General features: G+C 28.4%; 1 protein-coding gene across 1 annotated transcript in view; it reads left to right on the forward strand.

Moving 5' to 3' along the window:
* Positions 1-27,227, forward strand: part of LOC122270011 (papilin) — a 158,153-nt gene that overhangs the window by 78,140 nt on the left and 52,786 nt on the right. Inside the window, exon 2 of the mRNA XM_043045710.2 lies at positions 25,179-25,233. Coding sequence (XP_042901644.1) covers positions 25,179-25,233 — 55 coding nt within the window. The remainder of the gene's footprint in view (positions 1-25,178; positions 25,234-27,227) is intronic.

Consider the following 27,227-nt stretch of genomic DNA (forward strand, 5'->3'; position numbering starts at 1 on the left):
TTACGGTATCTGCCATTTTGATTTGTTATGAAGTGATTTAAATGATAATATCATAGTTGGTTATACTATTTATTTTATACCAAGTCGAAGAACTCTAAACTAACATTGCACCGCGTAATTTTGATACGGTGTTGACCACTGAAATAGTTATCTTTTTTTCCTTTCAGTTTTTTTACACCCTACCGTACCAACGTAGGAGGTCATTTACCCACCATGAACTTTAAAGATCTTGGGCCTCCCCGTATCTCAGATTCTTCAGTTAAAATGACCAATGGGATTTAAATTGGCGCCATATTTGTTAAGCAAATTTATATGCTACTTAGATGTAACACGCTTCGTATGTAAGCTTTAGACCAAAATTTCTTAGGAAAATCACATTTATAAAATATAAGTTAAATTAAAAATTATCCAATTTGTATACAAAATACTTAATACATTATGTTCCATCAAATTTATTTCATCAGATCCTCCATATAATGGTTCTATTCTACCAGATTTTCCATATATTGATGTCCATGATTTTATGGTATTTTCCTACAGTCAATCCATTCCATATTATCTATTCCACTTTTTATGAGCACCAGTAAATTTACCAAAGGTTAATTTATACATCGGCAAAAACAATTTTTTGACTTATGCTATTTTTTTGGATTTAATAACTGCAATGATATTTGGTTGTTGAAGTTTTATGTAATTCAAATTCATGATTGTATTAAATTCATCAAACGTCATTTACTGCTCATAACTTCTCATTGACAGGCATAACATTTCTAAGATTTCTTGACTTGGCACAGTGGGCCAGCATCCAAGGTTTCTTGGCCAAAATTAGTATTTCGATAAAATTTGTTTCAAAATTTTTATTTAGGGGTTTTTATGTGCAGGTAAATTGAATTCATAGTTGAAATTTTGAAACACACTGAAAATACCCAAAAAAACAAAATGGCGGTTGAAATATCGCGAGCAAAAATTTAAAAAATGATATAGTACGTTTAAATAATTAAATATAGCAATGAAAATATAATAATTTTTGTAATTTTATATTAAAAATGAAAAGCAAATTATATTTCCGTAGTAATATTACAAAATAATGCGAATTAATTACAAAATAACGTGAAAACATGAAAAAAACATAATTTTTGTTTTTCGGTATATTTAGTCCACCTTTGCAATGCGGGCAAAATGGGGCAGGTTTTTCGAAAGAAAAAACATCAAAGAAGACAACAAAAAAAAAAAGTTTAGCCAATTACCTAGCGGAGCTTTTTGGAACTAATTTTCGAAAGTCATTCAAACATTGTAAAATGTCAAATGATAAGATTAAACTCTAAGTTTGTCAAGAGTATTAACTAATCCAACAAATTAAAAAATTGCACTGCAATTTAACACTAATTACTCTGATTAAAATGTAACAGTAAGGTGAAATTCCTATTTATATTTCAGAAATAAAAATTTAAAAGTTACATTTAAAATAATTTTTTAACATATTTTTCATTAAATTGTACTCTCGTCGGTTCAAAAAGTAAATTATAATGTTTGGAATGATTATGAATACTTAATTTGGGCTATATTAAAATTGCCTACACATATTTTAGTTGAAAAATTAATTTTTTACTTTTGGCCAAAGATCATTGTCTTCTGGCTCACAGTTACAGAAGTTGTGCTGTTTTTTTTTCCTTCTTTTTTTTTGTTATTTGTAAATTTGCTTAGCCTAACATTTCTTAAATGCACTATGATTTGAGCCTATAAAATTTTGATTTGAAATAAATATAACTAGGTGGCTTCGCCCCCTGCTCGCTGGCGCTCGCCAACACCCGGAACTGCTTTCGCAGTTCATTTCGGATACTCGCTCATTGGATACGTTCTTAACGTCTAACTTTTGTATACTTTTTTGAACACTGAAGTTCCGAAAACTTTTCACTGTAGAAAATTCTAAACCTGTACATTTCAATATCAATTTGAAATTGCAAACAGTTCACATATTTTTCTTAATCANTTTTTTTTTTTTTTTTTTTTTTTTTTTTTTTTTTTTTTTTTTTTTTTTTTTTTTTTTTGTTATTTGTAAATTTGCTTAGCCTAACATTTCTTAAATGCACTATTATTTGAGCTTATAAAATTTTGATTTGAAATAAATATAATATTAAATATGACAATATATATAATGTGTCTCTTCAATTGGTCTATTTTGTGTTATTAAGGGTTCCTTGTTTTTAATTTATTTTACCGAATCTTCAGACTGTAAGTGAAGTTGAGGACTTACTGGTTTTTCTTAAGAATCTAAAAGAGATCAAATTTCACGAACTTTCAAATCTGAAAACTTCTTCAACATTATTTCCTAGGTACACATAGTTCAGTAAACTCTGTGAATCAGATCTGGAAAAACTGTTGTGATAAATGAGACTGTGATTTTTTTACCTTCATTTCAGTGGGTATTTTGGCGTCAACTTCGTTCCCCATTACCTTCAGTTTCGCTCACACAAGCACGTGTTAAATATTGTAAATGAATCTTTAAAGTCACCGTCTCCCTGCTGTACCATGACACCATTGGAATACGTCCAAGTCGAAAGATAATGGACAGACACAATGAACATAAGTAGCATCAATGAAAATAGTGTTCGAAAGAAACTATTTTTATTTTTATATTTTTTTAAGGAAATTGCATGGCGTCAACTCAGTTATACATAGTTTTTTTTTTCTTTTTTAACTTTAACGTAGAACGTAGAGTTCAAAGTCGCTCATTGTCATTTCTCTCTGCATATTTAAGAATTTATCTTCCATTCAAATCCAAGGATGAAATTATTCAATTCGATGCGCTCCAAATAAAAGTTCGAATTTTTTTTTCAAGCTCTAAAAATAAATATCTGGGAACAATAATGGACATACGTTATTCAAAATCTAGATCCGAGACGGCCCTATGGTTAAAGCAATGAACTGCCTAAGTGTAGGACTTTCGATGGTGGTTTAAAGCCTACCTTGCTTTAAATGGCTAGGTATTGGCTTGTATGGGGAATTAAAGCAGGTGATTTGTAATACTAATCATGTGGCCATCAGCAATGCTTTCATCAAAATTAAATAACTTGCTGATGGTCTGAAAATTCTGTAGCCTTAACTCCCTTGCCCCTTGGAAAACAACTGGCTATTGCTGGTGTGATATTTTATTAAAAATTTAAAATGTATTCCTAGCTATGAACACTAGTCAGAAAAAAAAATCACCGTGGTAGCTTATTTTTTTTAAGATTTGATTTTTAGTAATTTACAGTTCTCATGATTCGAAGACTGCAATTATGTTAAACTAGTTTATGTTAATCACTGATTAAGTTATGGAATCTGACACAAAATTGTATTTTCTCGGAATAAACATGCAATTTTTGTATATTAGGAATAATTGTCACGAAAATATAGAGTTGTATTGTATGCTGGTGTATTGTATGCTGGTATAAGAAATTGGTGGAAGTAGTACCGGCATAGTTGTTAGTAACTTGTTTCAAAGCGCGGGTTCCTTTACGTTAGATTTATCTCTTGTTTTTTCGTTAAATAAGATAATTAAGAAAAAGTTTTGTACTAATAAAGTACTCAAGTACGATTCCTTTTTAAACACTCTTTTAGTTATTATTTTGCTAACTTTAATAATGATTGAAAATTTTAAAAATTATTATTCAAATCATGTTAAACTAAGTAAGTCCATGTGTCAAAATTTGAAATAACTTAGTGATTGTTTAAAAACAAATATATCGAAAGCTACTTAAACCTAGCTCTTTGCTAATTTCGTTTGCATTTTGCTATGCGACAAGCTATTTAGAAAAGTTTTCAGTTCTTTCCAATCTGTTTGATATTTTTTAGCTTGTTTCAGTTTGTCTATATGGCTTTATGTTAATTGCGAAATGTTGGAATTATTCAGACTGAATTAGTTTAGGTTTATTGCAATAAAACTCTAATAAGGCATTTCAGTCTACAATTAGCATTTCAGTCTACTAACAATTAATGATAAATTTTCTAATTTGCTAAAAATGTCTCAGAGCGGCGGTGGCTCAGGGGATGGGATGCTCGCTTTCAATGATGTGAACTAGGTTCGAATCCCAGCAATGGCTGGTTGATACGAATTCTGCTCCCAGCTCTAACCGGCATGGTGTTGACGTAAAATATCCTCAGTAGTAGACATAATAGAAAGAAGATGCCGTCCAGATAACTGAGTATCGATCATGGTTTTCCTCTTCATGTAACGCAAATGCGGGTTAGTTCCATTAAAAAAGAAGTTCTTTACGAGGGCTAGTTTGTCTTTGTACTTCACCGATGGTCTTTAAGATTCTTAATACTCATGTCTTCTGGGTTGTGTTAAAAAATGCAAGGAATATTTAAAAATAGATCAGTTGTTCAACATCGGTAGTAAAATAGAAATAAATTAAAACAAACTATGATATGATATGAAATGAAAATATGCGTAATGAAAATATCATTTATTAATCAGTCAGGCACATTTAAAAAAGATGACAGATTTTTGAAAAGGGATGGATTATTCAATTAGACTTGATATCATCATTTATTTCATAATTTTAAATGTACTTGTTTATCTCGAATGAAGCAAGATGGGTGTTTCATTTCAAAAATATTTTCCAGACAAACTAGTTTTTTAATACACTATTTAATTTACTTAAAATTTCATTAACCAGAGTTTTTTTTTCTTCCTAAATACTACGAGAGTATAATAACAAAAAATTAAAAGAGGAGAATTTCAGAATTATATGCACCTTTCAAAAGTTCAGTAGCGTTCAAAAGTGAACCTTAGTAATTAAATTTTTTTTCCTTTACTCACTACCAACCACCCACAAACCTATGATTTGAATTTGCTCAATCTATTTTTAATGAGGATAAATTACAACCTTCTTAGCATTTAAGGAACTTTTCTTTGAAAGCTACTATTTCATAAATTGAATAAGCAAAATCAAACTCAAAATTCTGAAATGGCGGTTTCAACTCATTTTGCTTATCTGTTTAAATTTTTCTTACTTTAAAGTGGGCTTTTAGTTAAACAGGTAAATTATATATTTTTATAATGTATGCATTTATTTTTATGCCAATTAATAATCTTGTTAATAGAGTTGAATTCAATTTCAACCTTCCTAAATTCTAATCTTCAAGAAATAAAAGAGGGTTTTGAAAAGCAAATAATTGCAAGAATTTTAATCAGCAGTTTTTCTTTAACTTGCCGTAATATATACTCTCTCCATAGTTTTTCAGCGGTATCTTTTATTTCCTTATATAAATAATTATTATGGACAGTAAATAAATAAAAAATAAACTAAGTTAATTAGATGACATAAAAAATAATAAAAATAATGAAACTTGTTACGGATTTTCTTTTTTTTTTATCTTCATCAAAGGTTTAAAATTGATCTGCTTTTTCTATATTTTTTTTCTTTCCATAATGCAAATTTTTAATGAAGTTGTTTTAAAATATATAAAAAACTTTTTTGAAAAAATGGTAAGACTCATTGCCATTTTTTTACCGGAAAATACTCATTTCGAAAGAAAAAAAAAACAAAAAACGGAGTAATATATTTAGATATTACGTCAATAAAGCTTTCCTAATTTAGCTATTTCTTGTCTAAAAATTTATTTTATTTAGTGCATCATTTATAACATGGGAAAAAGAAAAATGTGTTAATGTTCGTTTTTTTTAAAAGCACACAATTTTAAGCATTTAGAAATAGAGTTTTTTGAACTGTTTTTATGTCATAATACGTATATTAAATAATTAAAGCATAAAAAAAAATTTGTCCCCTTCGATGAAGAAATTACGTCAACTGAGCTTTTTATATTTTTCACAATGCAACATTCGCGTTATGTTGTAAGCAATTTCATTAATTGTATTGAAAACGAGAAGTCATCCAAAAATTCAAAGCAGCTTCAGGAGTCACCAAATATTTCATCCATCATCCTTCCTTTTTCAGCAGACATAGTCTACAAGAATAGTATTTCAAGTGACAAAATTGACTAACACACTATCTGTTAAGAGTGTGTTCTCTAGCTTGAGGGTTGTCATGGATTGTAGGAGGACGACATATTTTTTTTTTCGTCATCCCCTTTACAAGAACGTCATTTGTCTCCGTTTATCAGTATCTTTTACGGGGATCGGAAATTCTTCGGCTATGTAGCATCTGGCTCCCGGCTATTTTGCGAAGCTATTTTTTCTCTCAGTCCTACTTGTGTATTGAAGAAAAAGAAAATGTCGAAGTGTATCTTCAGCTAATTAAGAAATTCGGTAAAGATGGATTTCAGGCTTCAAAACAAGAATAGGTAGTAACTTTTTTTTGCATCCTCTTTTATCTAGAGATTAGATTTTGTAAGGAAGAAAAAAAAACGAGTGTGAGGACTAAAAAAAATTGCCTGTTCTGTAAGCAGTGAATGAGTTTGGTATTTGAGAATATACATGGTATTCCGTAATGATGGATCTTAATGTATATACTTAGAATCATTGTCAAAACTCAAGAAAAAAGAAAACATTTATTATTAGTGACAAATTAATGTTTAAGCGACGCAGAAGCAAAAACTGTATCAATATCTAATAAATAAAAAATGTGGATGGTGGGTCTAAATACATTAGAACTTGTTTGTTGGAGAAAATAGAGAAGAAGTGAGAGAAATTATTCTATATATTAGGCGTTGCTTGTATTTGTTAAATTAGTAGAATAATGCCATAGTACATTCACTGCTAGTCAAGAAATTCGGTGAAGATGGATTTCAGGCTTCGAAACGAGAAAAGGTAATAACTTTTTTTTTTCCGCTGCCTCTTTTATTTACGAATTTGTAGTTTGTATCCAGGGGTCTGTTTAGAAGAAATTTGGGTCTATTAACGGACCCTTCACAAAATATCTTTTCATAAAAACGGACCCCTTCACAAAATATTTTAACTTAAAAACGGACCCTTCAAAAAATAATTTATCTTTTAATAGGACCCTTCACAAATTTGTTTATCTTCATTATTGTTTTGTTAATCGAATAAAACCTTTCCAGGAAGGGAGGGGGGAGAAAGACAGATATAAACGAACTAAATTTTGTCTTCCGCAGACACTTCTTCCTTTATTCGTCTGAAATGAATATTCTGCGTTCAGCAGTATAGGCTTAATACCAAATATTTATATGTTGCATCGCTAATTTAGTAGCTGTAATTGCTGTTTATTTTTTTTAATTTAATTTTTTTAATTATAGTTTTACAGTTTTAAGCATAATCTTGTATCTCTTTACAATTTAAAAACTCCTTGAAAAAGTTTTTTGCAAAAACGGACCCTATTTGCATAAATTCACAAAGTGGACCCTGGTTGAAAGAATGAGACTTAACGTTTATTTTATATTCACAAATTACGAGTAATTTTTTCACAATTTTACAAAAACGGACCTTTCACAAAATGTCTGGACAGACCCCTGGTATCTAGAGTTTAGATTTCATACGGAGAAAAAAATAAGTGTGAATAAAGTATTCTTCTAAAAACAGTTTTTTTTTGTTCAGTATGCAGTGGCTGAGTAATCAAGGAGTTTTTGGTGTTTTTATGAATATAAGCAAAGTGATCCGTTCATGAACGATCTTAATTAAAATTTTTAGATTTCATGATCTGAATGTTTAAAATTATTTTTAAGAATGAAATTAAAAAAAAAACTCACATCTTAGAGGTTGCAAATTAATATTTAAATAACGAAGAAGCAAAAAATCGTTATCGAATTCAAATGAAGCAGGAGTAAGTGTGGTCTGACTATGAACATCAAAACATGTTTGATTGCTGAAGGAAACAGAGAAATGTTATTATTGGAGCTAATGTTATTATTATACCTCGCCAAGTTTCGTCAGGCAATTAAACTGGTTCTGATGTTTTTCGTTCCACCTTTCTTAGAAGTGATTCGACTGATTTAGATTTTTTTTTTGTTTTATGTTGGTTTATATATCAATTATAGACCTTCAATGTTTTCTGAAAGTATAAATCAAGAAAAGTAATCATGGAATGTCCTGTATTACACTACTCTGTAATTTGTTAAGTTTAATTCTGTGATTTTGTTAAACAATGTGAAAGTTTTCATTTTATAGGAAATTTTTGATTTTCAAAACAGTAATTATTATTCAAATTAATTATTAATCAAAGTAATATTAGAGATTATTATTCAAATAAAATTGATGGGTAAATGTTTTCGCCATACAATATTTTATCGGAACTTTTAACTTGTGATTACCTTAATAGCGACGTAAAAACTAATTTAGGTTCATTCAGCTATGCTATTTTTATTACCGGAAATAAATTATTTTCCTTACAAGTCTAACGAAAACAATAAAAAATTATGCCTTTTCTCTAACTCTCGTAAGCAGAAAAATCTGAAATTTGCATGCAGTGTAATCAAGTTAGATTATAAACGATTATTATATTTGAATTTGGGTAATTATTATTATATTTATTATTATAAATGATTATTATTATTGAATTTAGATTATTATTATTATATTTATTGTTATACACGATTATTATAATCTAATTTAGGTTATTGTAATTATTATATTTATTATTATAAATGATGATTATTATTATAAATGATTATTATTATTGTTATTATATTTATTATTTTGAATGATTATTATTGAATTTACATTATTATATTTATTATTATTAAATTGCCAATTTATCGAAATTCGATTAAATAATTTATCTGCATATGATATTAGAACTCATTTTATATAAATTGAATTTTGAGGTGGTCTTGTCTAACTGGAATGTTAGTAAATTTGAGAAATTTTTTTTAAATTTTGGAAAATAAGAAATGTATATCAGATGGAGTTAGAACTTCCAGTTCTGTTTATTTATTCTTTATTTTTGAGTTAATTCGTTTTGAATGTAAATTTCACCTAAGAATGCAACGAAAAATCATTATGATCTTATGATCTTTTTTATTTTTCTTAAGAACGTCAATGAACTTATAATATTTCATTGTATGTAAAAAGTTTTACGTAGCGCCTTTATAGGAAATAATAAAAAAAAATAATTAAGGAAAGCTGAAATAAATAAAATTGCATTTATGGTGAGTGCAACGACAACTTAATGTAAATTCTATTTTTATGTATGCTTGTTAGAGATCAAAGAGTCCGAAAGCTGTTAATATTGTAATTTGACGAATGAAAGTTTTTTAGTGAAAGGTTTAAACAACTAATACTAAAGAATTGCGGCATTGGAGAAAAAGTATTGTATTTTTTTACAAATATATTGAGAAAAAAATGTTTTATGCAAATACTGATCATCGGAAGTTGAATTAATCGATATGTTTTAAGAAATAAACATGTAATTTTCCCCTTGATTTTGTAATTAAAACAGTTTTTAAAAATGTAATTCGGTTTATTTAAAAATATTTCACATTTATTGTTTAAATAAAGTTTCTTTATTTACGTATATTTGAATGGCTACACACTATTAAGTACTAGCTATAGATTTCTTATTTATGCATAAATTAAAATCTTTATATAAATTTTGGAAGCCAGATTTAAAATTGTTTCGGGAAGCATACAATTGTTTATAAGTTGCAATATCTAAATTAAATGAATTAAATTAATGAGCGAGATGTATGCTCTCAAGTTTAATTTGCGAAAAGGAATGTTTTTGAGAAAGATCTTTTAGAGGGTTAATTGTGCAAAGATTTTTTTATTTCTTCACCTTTACCCTACATAAGATTGTCATCGAGGTTGCACCCGGATTGGGAATGTGACCTTTAACCCCTCTTGGGAAAAAAAGGCATTTTTTTTTTGCCTACAATTTTATCATACAAACTATATTACTGATCGCACATTAGAAGTTATGTATGACTGTGTCTTTTGGGTAATCTCTCTATCTTGTGATCAAGTTGAATTTCCCATTCGTTTTGGTTTTTATTGATATAAGACATAATGTATATATATACTTTTTTGGTTAATTAAGGTGTATCTGAATAAAGATATTAGTTTGCAATTTATTTTGTATGATGCACATATGTGTTTAGGAGTTACATGAAACTAACAAACATTGATATAAGAGTTTTTTTTAACATCGATCAGTGTCATGAAAAATGTGTGATGATGGTATTATGAAGATGTAGGAAGGTATAAGAAACTTAAATAATTTTAAGATTTATTTAATGTTATATAACTTATCACTATCTCTTCAGTCGCCTATCTACAACAAATTTATAGTTCGAAGTATGGCTTCCAGCGTTTATAAAATTTTTAATTGCAAAGTTTATAATTATTCATGCCTCGATTAAAACTTCCTTTTTTTTTGAAAAAAAATTCTAATCCACAGTTTCTGCCTATTTGAAATTAACTGACTTCGGATAATTCGCCAAGTAAAAGAAAACAGCCACGAATTAAGTGCCTTAAACTTGAACTACAATTATCATTAACTATATATACTCCCTTTGCTTTAGAACAACTAATATCTTAAATAATAAAAAAAAAGAAAAAATATTTGGTCAATTTGGCGAGATTTTTCTATTTAGATTAAAATCATCAAAAACAATAAATAATTTCAAATTTTTGAAAATTTTCAAAAAAAAAATGATCATAAACGCTATTTATTTTCATAAAACTGACTGACCTTCATTTTTCGACGTTTTGCGCTGTTTTCATAATTAGCCACTAGAGCGGTTACTAAAGAATAAAGGCGAAAAGCAAAACTTAACTGTTACTAACTCTCAATAGTGATAAAAATACCAAGTTATTTGCTTAAAAGGCATTTTTCATGTCACAACATAGCCTTTGCAAAACAGCCTTAATTAATAAATCACAAATTATACCTTTGATGGTTTATTGCAATAAGAACTGAAATATACTGAAGATGTTCGCACAACTCTTATAAGTGAAATTTATTTCTATTTTCTTTTTCGTTTTTAGAAAACGTGACACGATAAACAATTATTTTGTTTCCAGTATGATTGTTCCATTAGTAATTATGGTTTTTTTTTTAAATTGCGAAATTTAAACACGTGAATATCCAGAATTTTTTTTTATAATAGAAAAATAGTTTTAGGTCATCTTAGTTTTGAATTGCTTAATTAAATTTGTCACGATTATAATTTTTTTACTTACTGGTTCATGTCTTTAGAGGAGTTTTGAAAATCTGTCATTCGCTGTAAAAATATCTCCTACTTATTAAACTAAGAAATGAAATAAAATCGCCAGGCATGTTTGGTTTGTTTGGCATTTTTAAAATAACAGCCTTTTTACTCTTTAATTGCAGCGTAATTTATTAATTTTGTATTTGTCTTGATTTACATTAAATTGTCTTCTTTTTTACCAATTTTACAGTTGGTGATAGTTAATTAACACAGCATTAGTGTAGACGAAAAAAATTAAGTATTAAATGCAGTTATGAGACACATAAATTTAAACAGAAATACTTAAAAAAAAGAAACAAGTTGAGTAAATTTTAATTGCATGCTTTTGTATGCTTTTTAAGCAACTGATAAATTCAAGTTATAGTGTTTAAAAAGCAAATTAGAACAAAAAAAAAACATTCATTGTTATGTAATAAAGAGTATTATGACACTTTTGTTTTTGTAAAAGTTGAACTACACATATTTTTGACATGATTCGAAGACTTCGCAATTCGAAGTAGCATATGGGAAGTAACATTTCATGCAAAGAAACCATACATTTCTTCATTAAATTTTATATGATTGATAGTCAATGATTGAACGAGTAAAATAGATAAAAAAAGACATCGAAATCTGCCGAATCATTAGTGGGTAAAGCTGGATGTAAACCACCATAACCACTTTAAATGCCCTGAGCAACTTAGAGTTTCTTCTAGTGAACGCTTTGCAACTCCTCTTAGCTATTCCGAAAATCAAACAGGTTTGGATGTTTTCAGTCTGTAATTCTCATTAGTAATTAGTCAGATTTCGTGAACGTTTTTAAGCGTTTCATGCTGAAATATTGTCTTTCAGTGGACTGATCATAAATACACGATTCAGAGTAGAACACAGAAGTTTGGCATCACTAGCTGTGGTCAGGAAGCTGGTGGATGACCACTTTGATCTGCCTGCGTGGGGACCAAGGGTGCGCGGTATCGATTCCTCGTTATACTGTTCTACCGTAAAGTAAGTTCACTTCACGCAGGTCATTGGGATACCAAAGCGAGGGAGCCATCCTTTCTGCAGAGGATCAAAATAGTGATGGCATAGCTTCTGATCTTACTCAGGGATGTTTTCCAGATCGCCACCAACAGCCTATTGTGCAGCTTTAGTTCGACGCAAATTAAATACCTACCTATCTTCCTGTAATATTATTCTAAAACTCCTCATTTTTGCGTACTTCTTGACTACATTATTGACAAGCATTCGAAAAATATATACTATATTATGGGTGATCATTACGGAATACCTTGGTTGCGCTATTAAATGCTTTTTGAAACGTATCAACGACGTATAAGCGAGCATTATTTTTAAAAAAACAAAAAATCTTTTTTTAGGATTATTTATAGACATCACATCATTAGAGAAAACCTAATCTCCTTAAGCTAAATATGACTTTTTTACTTAATTCGAAGCAGATGTTAACTGAAAAACGTTAAAACTCATGTAAACGCTTTTAAAAAAAAATACTGAATCCTAAGCAGTTTGTCTTAAATCTAACTGAAAAATATTTCAAATGCGACATTATAAAAAAATAATAATAAATAAAAAAAAATATAGCCCCGCCTTAAAAGTTAATAGCCTTTTTTTTCTTCTTCTTTAAATCATTATTCGGATTAAAGTTTCATTGTGCCAACGCATATTTAAGCTAAAAAATACTTTTTGGGGCTTTTTTTTCATAAAAAATAAGGGGAAGGGCATTAAAAAAAGAATTGATCGACCGAGCGGCAGACACTTAACTGCTTTTATAGAGCATTCATATGGTCAAATGATGTCAACCTGTAATGGTGAGAAATTTTTTTGACTTCATTTTTTTTTGCTCGAGCTTTACATTGCTGGCTTTTTTTTTTATAGTGGTATCCATAGGTGTGGGATGAGATTGATTCCACTCTAGATGGGATTCACAAAGTAAAATTCTTTCCCCGAAGAGTCATTGAAATCCCGTTACCTAATCTTTATGGCTTTCACCGCAATCCGGACTTACCGCTTAAAAGGTTCGGGTTGTTTTGATCTACGAATAAAGATGTTGCCATTCTTGGAATTGTATCTTTCAAGAGAACTTAATTTGATTGTGTGTGTTATGGTCATTGCATTTCAAGAAAAGAGAAAATGAATGAAGCCTGAGGGAAAATACACCATAAAATGTGAAATTCAAAATTCACGATATTTTCTTTAGCAAAATTTTTCTTCGAGCAAACATTTCTTCAATTCAAGGCTATATTTTCGAAACTTGTTTAAGGAATACGAATTTCGCCTTAGACTTTAGGCTTAATGAAACATAACATTTACACAATTGGTCAGGAAATACGACATGGAATAAAAGATATATTGAATGAGTATTCATTCATCGCTAGGAATCGAATCCAAGAATTCTGCATAACAATTGAGAGCACTAACGCCTATACTATGCAAGTGATTTTAAATTCGAATTAAAAACTTTGGAAACTTCCAAAATGCACTGAGATAACACATAAGTGACAAAAAAGCAGTTTCGTGAAAGATTTCAGAGTACACGTTTCGTCAAAAAATAGCATAATTTTGTATAATACAGGACACACTATAGGAAATACAATTCAATACAGTTGTGTTTTTATTTTTTTTAACTCAGTGTCATTAACGAAAATTATCTTTATATTTAAATCTCATTTATAATAGAATCATGATAGAAATTCAACAGCATAAATATTATTTGATGAATATTTACATCATTCACTTTTAAAGCGGAAATTTTTACTCAGTAACGCAAATAAGGACACTTGCATAGCTATTTTAGCATAATATTTCGATAGATTTACTTCATTGGATCGATTAAATTTCATTGAAAACAACGTTTAAAATCACATGGCAAAATTTTATTAAAAACCTATACGCGTTTCAATTTTACAATGGTACACCTTCATCAGTAGGATAAAAGGTGTAGGATGAAAAGAAAGTAATGGTAAAAACTGAGCTTACGTCACACTTAAAGGGATAAATATGAAGTTAAAAGTTTAAATGACGAGATTAATGATTTCCGAATTTTTGGACATATGGTGTTGCAGTATGGTCATTAACGATAAAGATTTTGATTTTGTAGATTTTTATAATTTTCGCCATCAAAATATGCATATTTTATCTCTTTTAATGTGACATAAACTCTAATGGATGAAATGATCTCTTTTTTTTTACCATTCCTGTCTTTCATCCTATTGATGAAGGTGTACCATTGTGGCACCAAAACGAGTTTTGGTTTCAATTTTTTTAATTTTATTATTTGTGATTTTAAACGTTGCTTTTAGTAAAATTCTTCCTTTTATGATTTTAAACGTTGTTTTTTAATGAAATTTGTACAGTATAATTAGTGAAGGTAGCCTTCACAGTATCGAAACACACTTTTTTTTGAAAAAAATTCTGATTTTTAGCGTTGGTCATTTTAATATTATTTTATTATTTTAACTACATCATTATCTTAATATTTTTTATTTAGTTTTCATTAAATCATGTTATTCTTTGATAAAATTGGACAGAAGTTAACTATTTGTCGGAAAGAATGTTGCGAATTTATATTGTTAACATCTGTTGTATATTTTGCAGGAATATGAATAGAAATACAATGTCATTTTTTTTTATTTATACAATATTGTTTAAAGAATAATTAACATTTTTCTCTTCGTTATAAACCCATTAGAAAAAAAATTCCTTTCACAAAAAATTTCATTTTAAATTTTCATACCAAGAAGAGACAAGTTTAAACTCCTCCGCGGCTGGCAAAAGATCTAGCCACTGGAACGATGAACGGTGCATATCTGCCGCAATCTTAATAAGGTGTCAAATTAAACCTTATTTCTGTTTAAGTTGAACCGTAATATTGCCTAATCAAGTTTCAGAAGTATCATATAGTGGTTGAACTTAACACCGTATGAATGCTGCACGATTGTTATGGTTTATCACGCTCCAAAATTTCTAACTAGTATGTGCTATTTTTTGGGATAAAAATAAAATCAGGGAAAAGGACGTTGCCTTGCGGAAAATTGATTCTATCAGATCACGTTTGTTGTCGTTTGGAACTGGAAAAGCAGCTAAAATTGATGAAAAAAATAAATAAATAGCTTACGTGATTTATGTACTGCATCTAACACTTACAAATGTTAAGTCTAAGAGACAAAATTCGTGATCAGATTTTAAAAAAACGCCATTAAATTTCTTTTTTTTTTTAAATTTATGACTGTGAAGTCAAAAAACCTATTGATATCCTAAATTTCTGAGTTAGTAGCTTTTTTATTTACCCATTGTCTAAGTTGCATTTTCCTTTCATATCTTGTATTCTGTTATTTCTAGTAAGGTTTAAAATTAATCAATATCAAAAGATACACAGTTTAAAAACAAACTTCGAAAATAAAAACATTTATGGTATATACAGCACATAATATCTTTAAAAGGTTTTTTTCTTTTTTTCGGATCTATACCTTCTCATTATTACTCTATGAAGCTTATTTATTTTCTTCCTAATACCAAAGGTCAATTTAATTCGACCAAGAATCAAGTGCATGTCACAAACTAGACTTAAGGATCAAAGACAACGCAATAAGGAAAACTTGTTTCTTTTATTGAATTGTATTTCTTTGGGGGAAAAATATATTTATGAACATGTTCACGGTGACTTAGAGTAATTATAGTTTATTAATAAAACCTGCTGTCAGGTGTATCATTAGAGTTCAATCTTAAGAGCATAACTGGAGCTTACGATGCATTTTTAGACAATTGGTGCATGGGTGGTATGCATACCCTTTCAGAAGAATCAAACTAGTTTTTTACCCTCTAGTTTTTTTTTCTTCTTCTGTCTTGTTGTGTCTAGTTTCAGATGCTTTTTTGTAAGATCTGAAAGTTAGCAGCAGTAATGTAATTTTCGCGTTCTTTCATTTATATAAAAAAATGCGCTTTTGAATTTTGTTATATGTTTATAATTATTAATAGTGCATACTTATAATCCCTTATCTAACACACAAAAAAGCAAATGTAATGCTATTTCACCAAGTGCTAAGTTTCTGATTTGTGCTTATTTAAGCTGTAGTGGCAAAGTATTCAAATTAAAGTTTAGTTTGCAAAAAGCAAGCATTTAAATTTTTTAAATATATAACTGGCGTTGAACAGCCGATCCAGTTCAGAATTTATAACTATCAATGTTTAACCTCGTAGCCTTGTAACTTTGAACCAAAGCCGGAAGACAACGAAACTCGTAGATTAAGCATTGGGTTAAACTAGACTTCGTGGAGGACTTTTTGACTGAACTAACCTGCATTTGCGTCAAATTGAGAGAAAACCTCAAAAACCTTTTACTGTTAGCCCAACGGCAATGGAATTCTTACTCATGATGTGTCTACCACTGAGAATAATTTTCGTCAGCACTGTGGTAGGTGCAAGTCCGGAGCAGAAACCACGTCAATCAGCCACCGATAAGATTCAAACTTAGGCCACCTCATTAGGAAGCAAACGCTCTATACAAGCTACCGCGACTCAAAGTATTAAAATTTTGTTTTATTTCATAACCGTCGTTGAACAGTCGACCCAATTTTTGAGCTTACGACTACCAATGTTTAAACCCAATCCAGGGAAAAGAAGGGAACTCTTGGATCAAGTATTTGGAGAAATTTGCCTTCATGGATTACTTTTTTATGGAACTAATCCCTCTTTCGTTAGAAGGAGAGGAAAACCACAAAAACTTTTTAGGGTTAACAGGACGAGAAGGGGATTCTAACCCATGATGCGTTTACCACTGAGGATATTTCTACGCTAGCATTGTGGTCAGTGCGAGTTGGGTGCGGAATTCGAATAGACTAGCCATCCCTGGGATTCGAATCCGGGTCACCTCATTATGAGGCGAGTGCTATATCTCCAGAGCCACCGCAGCTCATAGTTTAGTTTGCACTCAAACACTAAAGTTTTTTTTGGAAGCGAAGTATTAAAATTAAATTTAAAATTAGTTAACATCAAACGAAAAATTTCTAATTTGTGTTACTAAGTATTCTAATTGAAGAATAATTTAAAAAACACTATGTTTCAAGTTAGTGCTGTAAATCATTCAAATTAAAAAATTTGATTTGCACTAAGAACCAAGTTTGAAATTTGTGTTGCCAAGTATTCAAATAAAATTTATTTTACGCTAAGTGCAAATTTTCAAAAATCTTACGAAAAGTATTCGAATTATAGTTTTACGTGATCTAAATGTAAACCTTAGTATCTATCCCAAACTTGCCAGTTGCCAAACCATCAATTTCTCCTTTTTCATTTCCTACAGAAATAAACTGAATTATTTGTGCCATAAATTATTTGATATCGTAAGTTCAGATCGACCTTCTGAGAGGGCGTGATTCTGCAAGGAAGCGTCGGTGTTATACACTCCTTAATATAGCAACTGTGTCAAGGTTTCTATGTCTGGGTGCACCTTACTCTTAAATTTTCTTTAATTAAAGTTAAAATTAATTTTATATTGATATTGTAAGTAAAATGTTTAATTTAAAACGTAAACTTCAGAAACGTATTCAGAATATTAAAAAAATTTTTACTATCGAGAATTAATTTAAAAAAAGTTAATTTCTTATTCTGATATATAACTTGCATCTTAGTTTGATTATATATTTTTTATTATCACTGTAATATTTGCTTTAAATTACCAGAAAGAAACCGATTATTACCAAGTTACCTATTATTTAACCTTAATTGTTTTTCGCTCTTGGTAGTAATTTGTTCGAAGTAATCGTTTCTCATGTTTAAAGAAAATTGATTGTTTTTATTGATAATTGTTTTCCTTCAGTTTAAAGATTGTATCTTTCATTGAATGAATTCATTATAACACAGGATATAAAAAATTCAAAATATTTTAAATTAGCTTGCTGTGAGGAGTAGATTACAGATTTTTTATCAAAAATTATAAGCATTAATTTTGAAAAAAGGATTAAAATTATCAGCATTTTATTTTAATTTGATTTCAGATTAAATCTGTCTTAATGGTATATATGTTTACCAATGTTTTTATTAGAACTGCAAGTTAAAAAAATATTACGCACTAATATAAGTGAGAAATTATTTTTAAAAAACTACTTATTTTCCTAATAAATACTATTAGGAAAATAAGTAGTTTTTTAAAAATAATTTATCAGGTAAATTGAATTAATTTATCAGGTAAATTGAAAATGATGGTGGATTATCGAATTTTGTTATATTATTATTTTTTAACCTCTACGGTACTTTTAAGACATAGCATAAATACTAAGAAATCATTATTCAAAAATTATGAAGATAGAGTTATTAGATTTTGGAAAAGAATTTTTTAATGATATAGATATTTCGTATATATTTAACTTTATTTTGTTACTCTATAGTACAACCATATAAAAAAAATTATAAAAAAAAAAGTTTTTGTATGCAATTGCTTCTTGGTTTATTTCTATATTTATTATTTTTTTTCTATTTGAATCCATTATTGAATGCATCTAGCCTTGAGGGATCTATCAATGGGAGCTGACTACTTGATGTATGTTACCTTCGGGTTACTGCAACTTTTGTCTACCTTTATGCGATTAGTTCTTGGTTTATTTTCATATATACATCGTTTTTTTCTTCTTTTCTTTTTCAATCTGGATCCATCAATGGGTGCATCTGGTTCAGATGGATCCATCAATGGAAACTGATTCATTGATGTCCCCTTAGAGCAGTGTTTCCCAAACTTATGACGTTAGTGTACCCTTTCTAAATTTTTCGTAACGCTGTGTACCACTAATAAAAAAAATGAATGTATTTTTTTAAAAATATTTTTATTTTTGCTAACATATTTTAGTTATTAACTGTTAACTCTGCAAAATATAGTCAATAGAAAAACACGCAATCTTAAATTTTCATGGCTAACTTTGTTTTAAAATAAAATTTTTTGAAATTTTCGTTTGTTGCAAGACATTTTGCATAAGAACGCGTACCCCCGCTAAACTGTTCCCGTACCCCTGGGGGTACGCGTACCACACTTTGGGAAACACTGCCTTAGAGCTACTGCAACTTTTGTTTACCGTTATGCGATTGATTCTTGGTTTATTTCCATATATATTGGGTTTTTTTTCCAATCGGAAAAAAAAAGGATTGCAAACCCGATTGTAAATTTTTACTGCAGCAATTTTTAAAGATGTAGATATTTCGTATTTATATTTAACTTCGCTTCGTTAAACAGTTTTTCAGCTGCATAAAAAATTAAAAACTATGTACCTTAAAAGAATTTAAAAAAAAAACGGTAACGTTCCACCCTAAATTAATTTTTAACATGTCTGTTATCGCATTATTTAAACTTACGTCCATTTCATTCATTTGATGAACTATAAACAACAACAAAGAGTATCTATATAACTATAAACAATAACAAAGAGTATCTATATAACTATAAACAATAACAAAGGGTATCTATGTAATTATAAACAATAACAAAAAAGTATCTATATAACTATAAACAATAACAAAGGGTATCTATATAACTATAAACAATAAAAAAGAGTATCTACATAACTATAAACAATAACAAAGGGTATCTATGTAACTATAAGCATTAACAAAGAGTATCTATATAACTTTAAACCAGAGGTTCCCAAACTTTTTTTTCTCGTGGACCACTTTCAAAGTTGTACTATTTTCGGTAGACCCCCTGCTGCTACATTTCTACTGTATTCCCAAAACTCCTAAANCTGAGGGTAATCGTTTTAAAACGTTAAAAAAATTATGTCACTACCTTCGGGAGCCCTTTTTTTAAAAAAATAAATTAAGTAATGGAACACAGATATTTTTAATTTTTGGTATAAACTTAGGAATTTAAATTCAGTTTCAATGAAATGTGCGGCCCGGTATTATAACCGGGGGTTGGGGAACACTGCTCTATAGTACAACCATATAAAAAAAAATATCTGTATGCAATTGGTTCTTGGTTTATTTCTATATTTATTTTTTTTTTTCAATTTGAAACCATTATTGAATGCATCTAGCCCTGAGGGATTTTATCAATGGGAGCTGACCACTTGATGTATGTTACCTTCGGGTTACTGCAACTTTTGTTTACCTTTATGCGATTAGTTCTTAGTTTATTTCCATATGTATATTGTTTTTTTCTTTTTCTTTTTTTTCTTTTTCAATCTGGATCCATCAATGGAAACTGATCCATTGATGTCCCCTTAGTGCTACTGCAACTTTTGTTTACCGTTATGCAATTGGTTCTTGGTTTATTTCCATATATATTGTTTGTTTTTTTTCAATTTGAAAAAAAAGGAGGGTCACCTGATTGTAAACGTTTACAGCAACACTTTTTAATGATGTAAATATTTCGTATTTATATTTAACTTCGTTTTGTTAAGCAGTTTTTCAGCTGCATAAAAAATTAAAAATTATGTACCTTAAAAGAATTTAAGAAAAAAAACAGTAACGTTCCACCCCAAATTAATTTTTAACAGGTTTGTTATCGCATTATTTAAACTTACGTATCGTTTACATTCGTTTGATGAACTATAAACAATAACAAAGGGTATCTATATAACTATAAACAATAACAAAGAGTATCTATATAACTATAAACAATAACAAAGGGTATCTGTGTAACTATAAACAATAGCAAAGAGTATCTATATAACTATAAACAATAACAAAGAGTATCTATATAACTATAAACAATAACAAATGGTATCTATGTAACTATAAACAATAGCAAAGAGTATCTATATAACTATAAATAATAACAAAGAGTATCTATATAACTATAAACAATAACAAAGAGTGAAAACAAACTATAACATAGAGTGGATGAGGTGATGTTTTTATTTTTTATTCCTAATCATTTGTCATCTTTTGTCAGCTTCTTTATTAGAAATGCAATTAACCAAACTAATTGGCATCGCTATTTGTTACCATTAAATCTTCAAAAATGATTATAACAGTATATTAACCCGGCTTTTTGATTCACTTTCATTCTTAGTCGTCCTTGGAGTGTCTTTTAGTATGTCGCAATCATATTCTATTTGAACTCCATATTTTTTGTGATATTTTCCTTTTATTGCTAACTCTTTTGTGTACACTAAAAAAATATTAATCGATTTACGAACAGGAAAGTTTAAGCAAATTGATTTGTTACTTAGTGACGTTAATCTTTAGAGAAAATTATTTTCTTTTAATGATATTGTTATATCGCTGTTGTTTCCATATATGGAATGCAGTTTACTGTGTACGCATATCAACTAATTGCGTAAATTGTTAGAATTTTTAGAGCGTATTGCACCATTAATATCGTTTAAATTATTGTAACCTTAATATGGTGCAATGTTATCGTATTTCTTAAACTGATTTTACATTATGACCATTAATATCGTTCAAATTGTTGTAACCTTAATATGGTGCAATGTTATCGTATTTCTTAAACTGATTTTACAATATGACCATTAAAATCGTTCAAATTGTTGTAACCTTAATATGGTGCAATGTTATCGTATTTCTTAAACTGATTTTACAATATGACCATTAATATCGTTCAAATTGTTGTAACCTTAATATGGTGCAATGTTATCGTATTACTTAAACTGATTTTACAATATGGTTCAACTTAAACGTAAATTTGGTTCGATTAATACCTTACTAAGTTGTTGTAAATTTGCACCGTGTTATGGATTTCTTATACCTTTAAAATAAATAGAGTTTTATCCAATAATAAAGTTAGTATATCCAATAGAAGTATATCCAATAATAAAGTTAGGATTTAACCTCCTCGAACCCAGCGTCCAATATCTATGCAATGTATAACAGAATTTACTAAGTAAATCTGCAAAATCTGCTGAAATTTCTACTGTCATTTAAGAAAGAATCAAAATCAAATCTGAATAATTACTTTTTAACTACGCTTTTATTTCTAGAAAAATACGTAATTATTATAAACAACTTAATATATAACTAATTTTTTAATACTACATAAATTATTACTTAAGACAACTAATAAATAATATGATAACTATCGTGTTGCCAATAGATAAAAAAATAGCTGAGTTTATGGCGCCACGTAAGAGAAATATAATCATATATAATTAAAAATCTTTAATTAACATGAATTAATAGTTTTTTTACGTAATTAATTATTTTACTTTCTTCTAAGCTACATATTTCTCAACAAGAACCATATTTTATTCCATTATTTATAGCTCTAGTCTCAGAAGGTTATAAAGATTTAGGTTACGCATTACTATTTTTATGCTTGTGAAAGAAAATGAATATCGATTCTATCGAATCTTGAAATCTTTCGTGTATAATTGGTGTACAATTTCGTATACGTGTATATGTATTTTTAGAAGTATGTTGGTTTAAAAATAAGAAACGAATTTTAGTGGGAAACTTACATTTAATTATGGTGCAAAAAGGTCAAGTTTTTTAAGGTTGATTCGTATATAACTGAATCTTGAGATTTTAGTTAATTTCTTCTTAGTTTAGCTCCTTTTTATGTTATGCAAATATTTAATTAAAAGTCGCTTATTATTTGTTATTTTAATGCAATAATGGTAGCGAAATAATTGAGTTTTGCTTATAATGTTTCTAATTTAATTTTTCTAACCTTCAAACAATGCACAATTTTCTTCTGTTCATTTGCGCTAAATTAATCATTTGTAATATTCGAGGACATTTGGTGAAAGGTTCATTAAGCATATAACTTTTTGAAATATTATCTTGAAATCTAATGAATGTTTTAATACATGCTTGGAATTTTTAAATGTTTTAAAATCGTATTAAAGTTAAAAAAAAAGATGAATTTAAATAAACAAATTAACAAACCAGGAAATAAAAATTTTTAAGCAAATTTTATGTATTTGTATGAAATTGTCAGATTTAGTTAATTAATGACACTGTTGATAACTAATGAAAACGCCAATAATTAATTGTAATGTTGATAATCACTGATAGTGCTGATAATTAGTGATTTGCATTTCTAGTTTTGTTAATAAATGCTTGGTGTTAAAAAAATTAAGCGAGTTGATCGTAATGAATATTTTTGATAAATGATTACTGTATGTTAATTTTATTTAATAAGTTTTCATTCGTGCCATTCGAAATAAAAGAAAAGAAGTTTTCATTCGTTATTTTTAAAGTCATTTATGAGTTAATGCGATTGGGCAATTTTTAAATTCGCCTTTACTCTTAGAAAAATCGGTTCAGTTTTAAACCATAATATCGGTACTTTAAATTATAATAAGGAGAAAAATTGCTGCAATTTCAATAAATTGTTAATTTTTATTATTAGACAGTCACAAAATTTAAGTTAAATAATGTCAACCGTAATGTATTTGCAAATTAAAATTTGTAAAAATTAAGGTGGTGACATGTTGAAATGTTTATATCTCTTATTAATATTAAATGAATGATATATGCTACTAATATTTTTGTACGATACGACTTTACCATATAACTAATACTATAAAATTTTACTTTATAACTTTGAATATTACAATGTTAAAGTATATTACAATGTTGAATTTAAGTATATTACTATATCTAACTTTGAATATTACAATGTTGAATTACAGTATATTACTATAGAACTTTGAATATTACAATGTTGAATTAAAGTGTATTACTAAATAACTTTACATTTTATAACTAATGTTTTAAAATGTTAAATTATAGTTATATGTAATAATATATTTCATGAGTGACGTTTGATGTTAAAAAAAAGGTGTTAAAGATGATAACAAAGTATGTTAAAAAATTAAAGGTGATGTTAAAAAATTTATGATCAAACTGGTTCAGAATGCAATAAGAATACTTAATATTATTTAATTTAGTAATTTAAATTATGATTTAATTAATTTTTTATTTTGTATTGGAAAGTTAAATGAGTGTAAACAATAGCAAGGTTTCTAAAATCAGAAGAAATTCAGAAAATTTTCGGTGTATCCGTCCTGCTTGTTGTGTTTACGAAGCAAAGTGTGACATGGTTCAATGAAAATATTTTACGATTTAATTTTCACTCTATTATCATTCATAATATTTCATGTATTTAATCAGCTAGTTAAATGCGAATTGAACTAAAAATATTAGAAACAATCAATAATTAAAATGAATCAGTTGCTATCTTTTGAGTGTTCTCGACTATTTTGGCTATTTATTTCCTTAAGCACAATATTATAATAATACTTTTTAGGAACTTATCTCGTTTTTTTTTCTGTCCCATATTATTTTACATGTTGATAATGAGAAAAAAAATATTATTCTTCTCAGAAAAACTCTCATATAATAAATAAATAAATAACTCTCTTAAAGATTGACTCTTTGGCGTAAATTTTGGATGGATAATGAATCTGAAATAGTAAGCTGAAAGCTTTGTTTCGTTCGAAAATAACACCATTTTTGTATATTTTGATACAGTTTACAATGGGATACCTGTGGGTATCTCGATTCTGATTGGTTGTTGAAACCTGGTATTTGTTTACGTTAGCAACTATTCCTTCCCTTCCATTTCTAATAAACCAATCCCGTCAAGTATCAATTCTTAAGTGACACATTCTATATTCTTTCATAATGATTCTTTCGCAAATATATTTCTATTCTTTCACTATATATTTCTTACTTAACACGAAGACAGGCACGAAGCCACGTGGAACATAAACCAATTATTCATCAAAATTGCCAGGTACACAAAACGGTGAATATAATTTAAAATATATAAACAAATCATGGTTAATGTAAAATATATAAACAAATAATAAGTTTATGATAAGTAAAGACGTAGATGAGAAAAAATTATATTTCAACAAATTCAATGTGCGGTATGGCGCTGTATTTAACTTCACGTTAATTAACATTCTAATTGATGTTGAGAATCGCTAAGCTTTAGAACGCTATTTTGTTTATAAACGATTAGCTGGAGCTGATGTCATATGTAACTTGTGTGGATTTTGTGATCATCTCCTTTCTGAAGTGCATGTACCCAATTCATGCATTGTTATTTGAAAATATCTTAACTATAAGAATTTTGGTTTTTATTTTTTAATCCTAATAAGTTCTATTTATTTTTACAGGCAGCTGCTGTTAAACGTATTCGTTATACTTCTACTTCATTTTACGGAGGCAAATGTAAGTGTTTTTATTCAATTTTCTTTTGTTTTCATCCAACATTACATTATAGCCTATAGGATTCCTATTGCTGCGTTTTGATAGTAAAAATTATTAACTTTAAAGTAGGCTAGCATATGCATGTTACAACTACTATATATCTGTATATACCTGTGTAGATGTAGAGTTAGAGATTTTATAGTTTTATATTTTTGTTTTAGAAGAGCTGTGTTTTTCTCAATTTGTAAAATAAATAAAGTTAATAAAGATTTGTATAGAAGAAATAGGTAATTTCTTTGTATACTGAGATCCTATTTCCATGATAATATATATTTTGTTTATGATTTTTAAAAATATCATAATTGTGATTTTTAATCACAAGCATGTACAACTTTGTAAAAGTAATTATTGCAACTGGGTAAATGCGGTAAAAAAAAAAAAAAAAAAAAAAAAAAAAAAAAAAAAAAAANAAAAAAAAAAAAGAAACAAAAGAAAAGAAAAACGACTGGAAGGACATAAATGGGAGATAAATGTTTTTGTTATGTATAGTGTTTTTGTTCACATTTTAGTTAAACACGTAAACGGAGGAAGGACTAATTTCTTAAAAAAAAGTATTTAAATATTTCTTATATATATTTTTAAAGAATTTAAGAAATGATAAATATCATTGTGTACATTAAGAAATGAAACAAATATTGAAAATAATTTTACTAAGTATCTTCGTAAATTTTGCTCGACGCAACAAACGGATAAAATTAAAAGATAATATAAATAGATTAAAAAAAAAAAAAAGATGGTCCCAAACGATGGTTCTTCCTGCCATTTCATAACTATGTCTTTCGAGAGTGGAATCTATTATATTTCGAAAAAATCGCTTTGTAAATAGGCATAAAAATATTGTCACACGCGTTAATTTTAAGTTTAAAATATTCATGCAAAAGTCAAAATACAAACTTTATGTAAACTAGGTTTTTAAATAAAATTTTGGTGCTGCCATCTTTTGGTATGCGTAGAAACAAAAAAGTGAGTCCAGCAAAGTGCTCTGCAAATCTTCCACCAATAACCTGATTTCATTTTTCTCTTTTATACTGATTATTATATTCACATTATGTGCCTTCATAAGTAAGATTGATCTTATCTTATTTTATGCCTGTCTTTGAAGAGCCATTCTATATAAATCGAACGTGCAGCTTTAAATCCATCTGTGGACTTGCGCGTAGAAAACGCTAATGCACTCTGCGTTATTTTTCTTATGTAATTCAGAATTTGTGTAAAAACCAAAAAGGATGTTGTAGTTCGTGCAATACGTATAGTTCGTCCGAGGGGTTTGTGGGTGTGCACGCTATACAGACATAAATACAAGACTATATTTTTTTTAAAAAAAGGGAGGGAAAAAAAAGATTTTTTTTTTATTTGTAAATTATATTTAATACAAATATAAAGTAATATCTTTTTTTAAAAAATATTTTTTAAATAAGAATGCCATCACAATGTTTCCTGAAGCTTATGAAACATTGAGGGTTAGGATTGCAAAAGAAGAAGAAAATAGAATCAAAGCCTCCGACAATAATTGACAATGATCTTAATGTATTCTCAGAAGGATTAGGCCACGTCTTACGATCCATTATTTCCCCATACATCAACATTCAATCCAACATCCGTGATTTATAAATCCCCATCTATACATAAAAAAAAAAGAAAGTTTCTTTCTGTAAAGGAGACAATTAGTTCGTTGTACTCGACACGGGCACGTGTTTTTCTTCTTTTAAGTAGTGTCAAGGTCTTGGAAAGTGATAGCTCTTGCAGATGACATTTATGTGAGATCAGGTCACGAAGTTGATGAGAGATTGTGATCTAGATAATGAGAAAGTGCCTGAGTAATTACCTCAGTATGTGTCAATTGTAACTCTGTTTTTATTTCAATTAAGATCAGGGGCAATTAGAAGAATTCTTCTTCATTGCTTCAAGAGGTGGCAGGTGAGGGGGAAGAAATGGTGTGCTCTGCTCTACAGGAA

The sequence above is a fragment of the Parasteatoda tepidariorum genome, chromosome 1 (genome assembly GCF_043381705.1).
Source record: "Parasteatoda tepidariorum isolate YZ-2023 chromosome 1, CAS_Ptep_4.0, whole genome shotgun sequence".
In the NCBI taxonomy this organism is placed as follows: domain Eukaryota; kingdom Metazoa; phylum Arthropoda; class Arachnida; order Araneae; family Theridiidae; genus Parasteatoda; species Parasteatoda tepidariorum.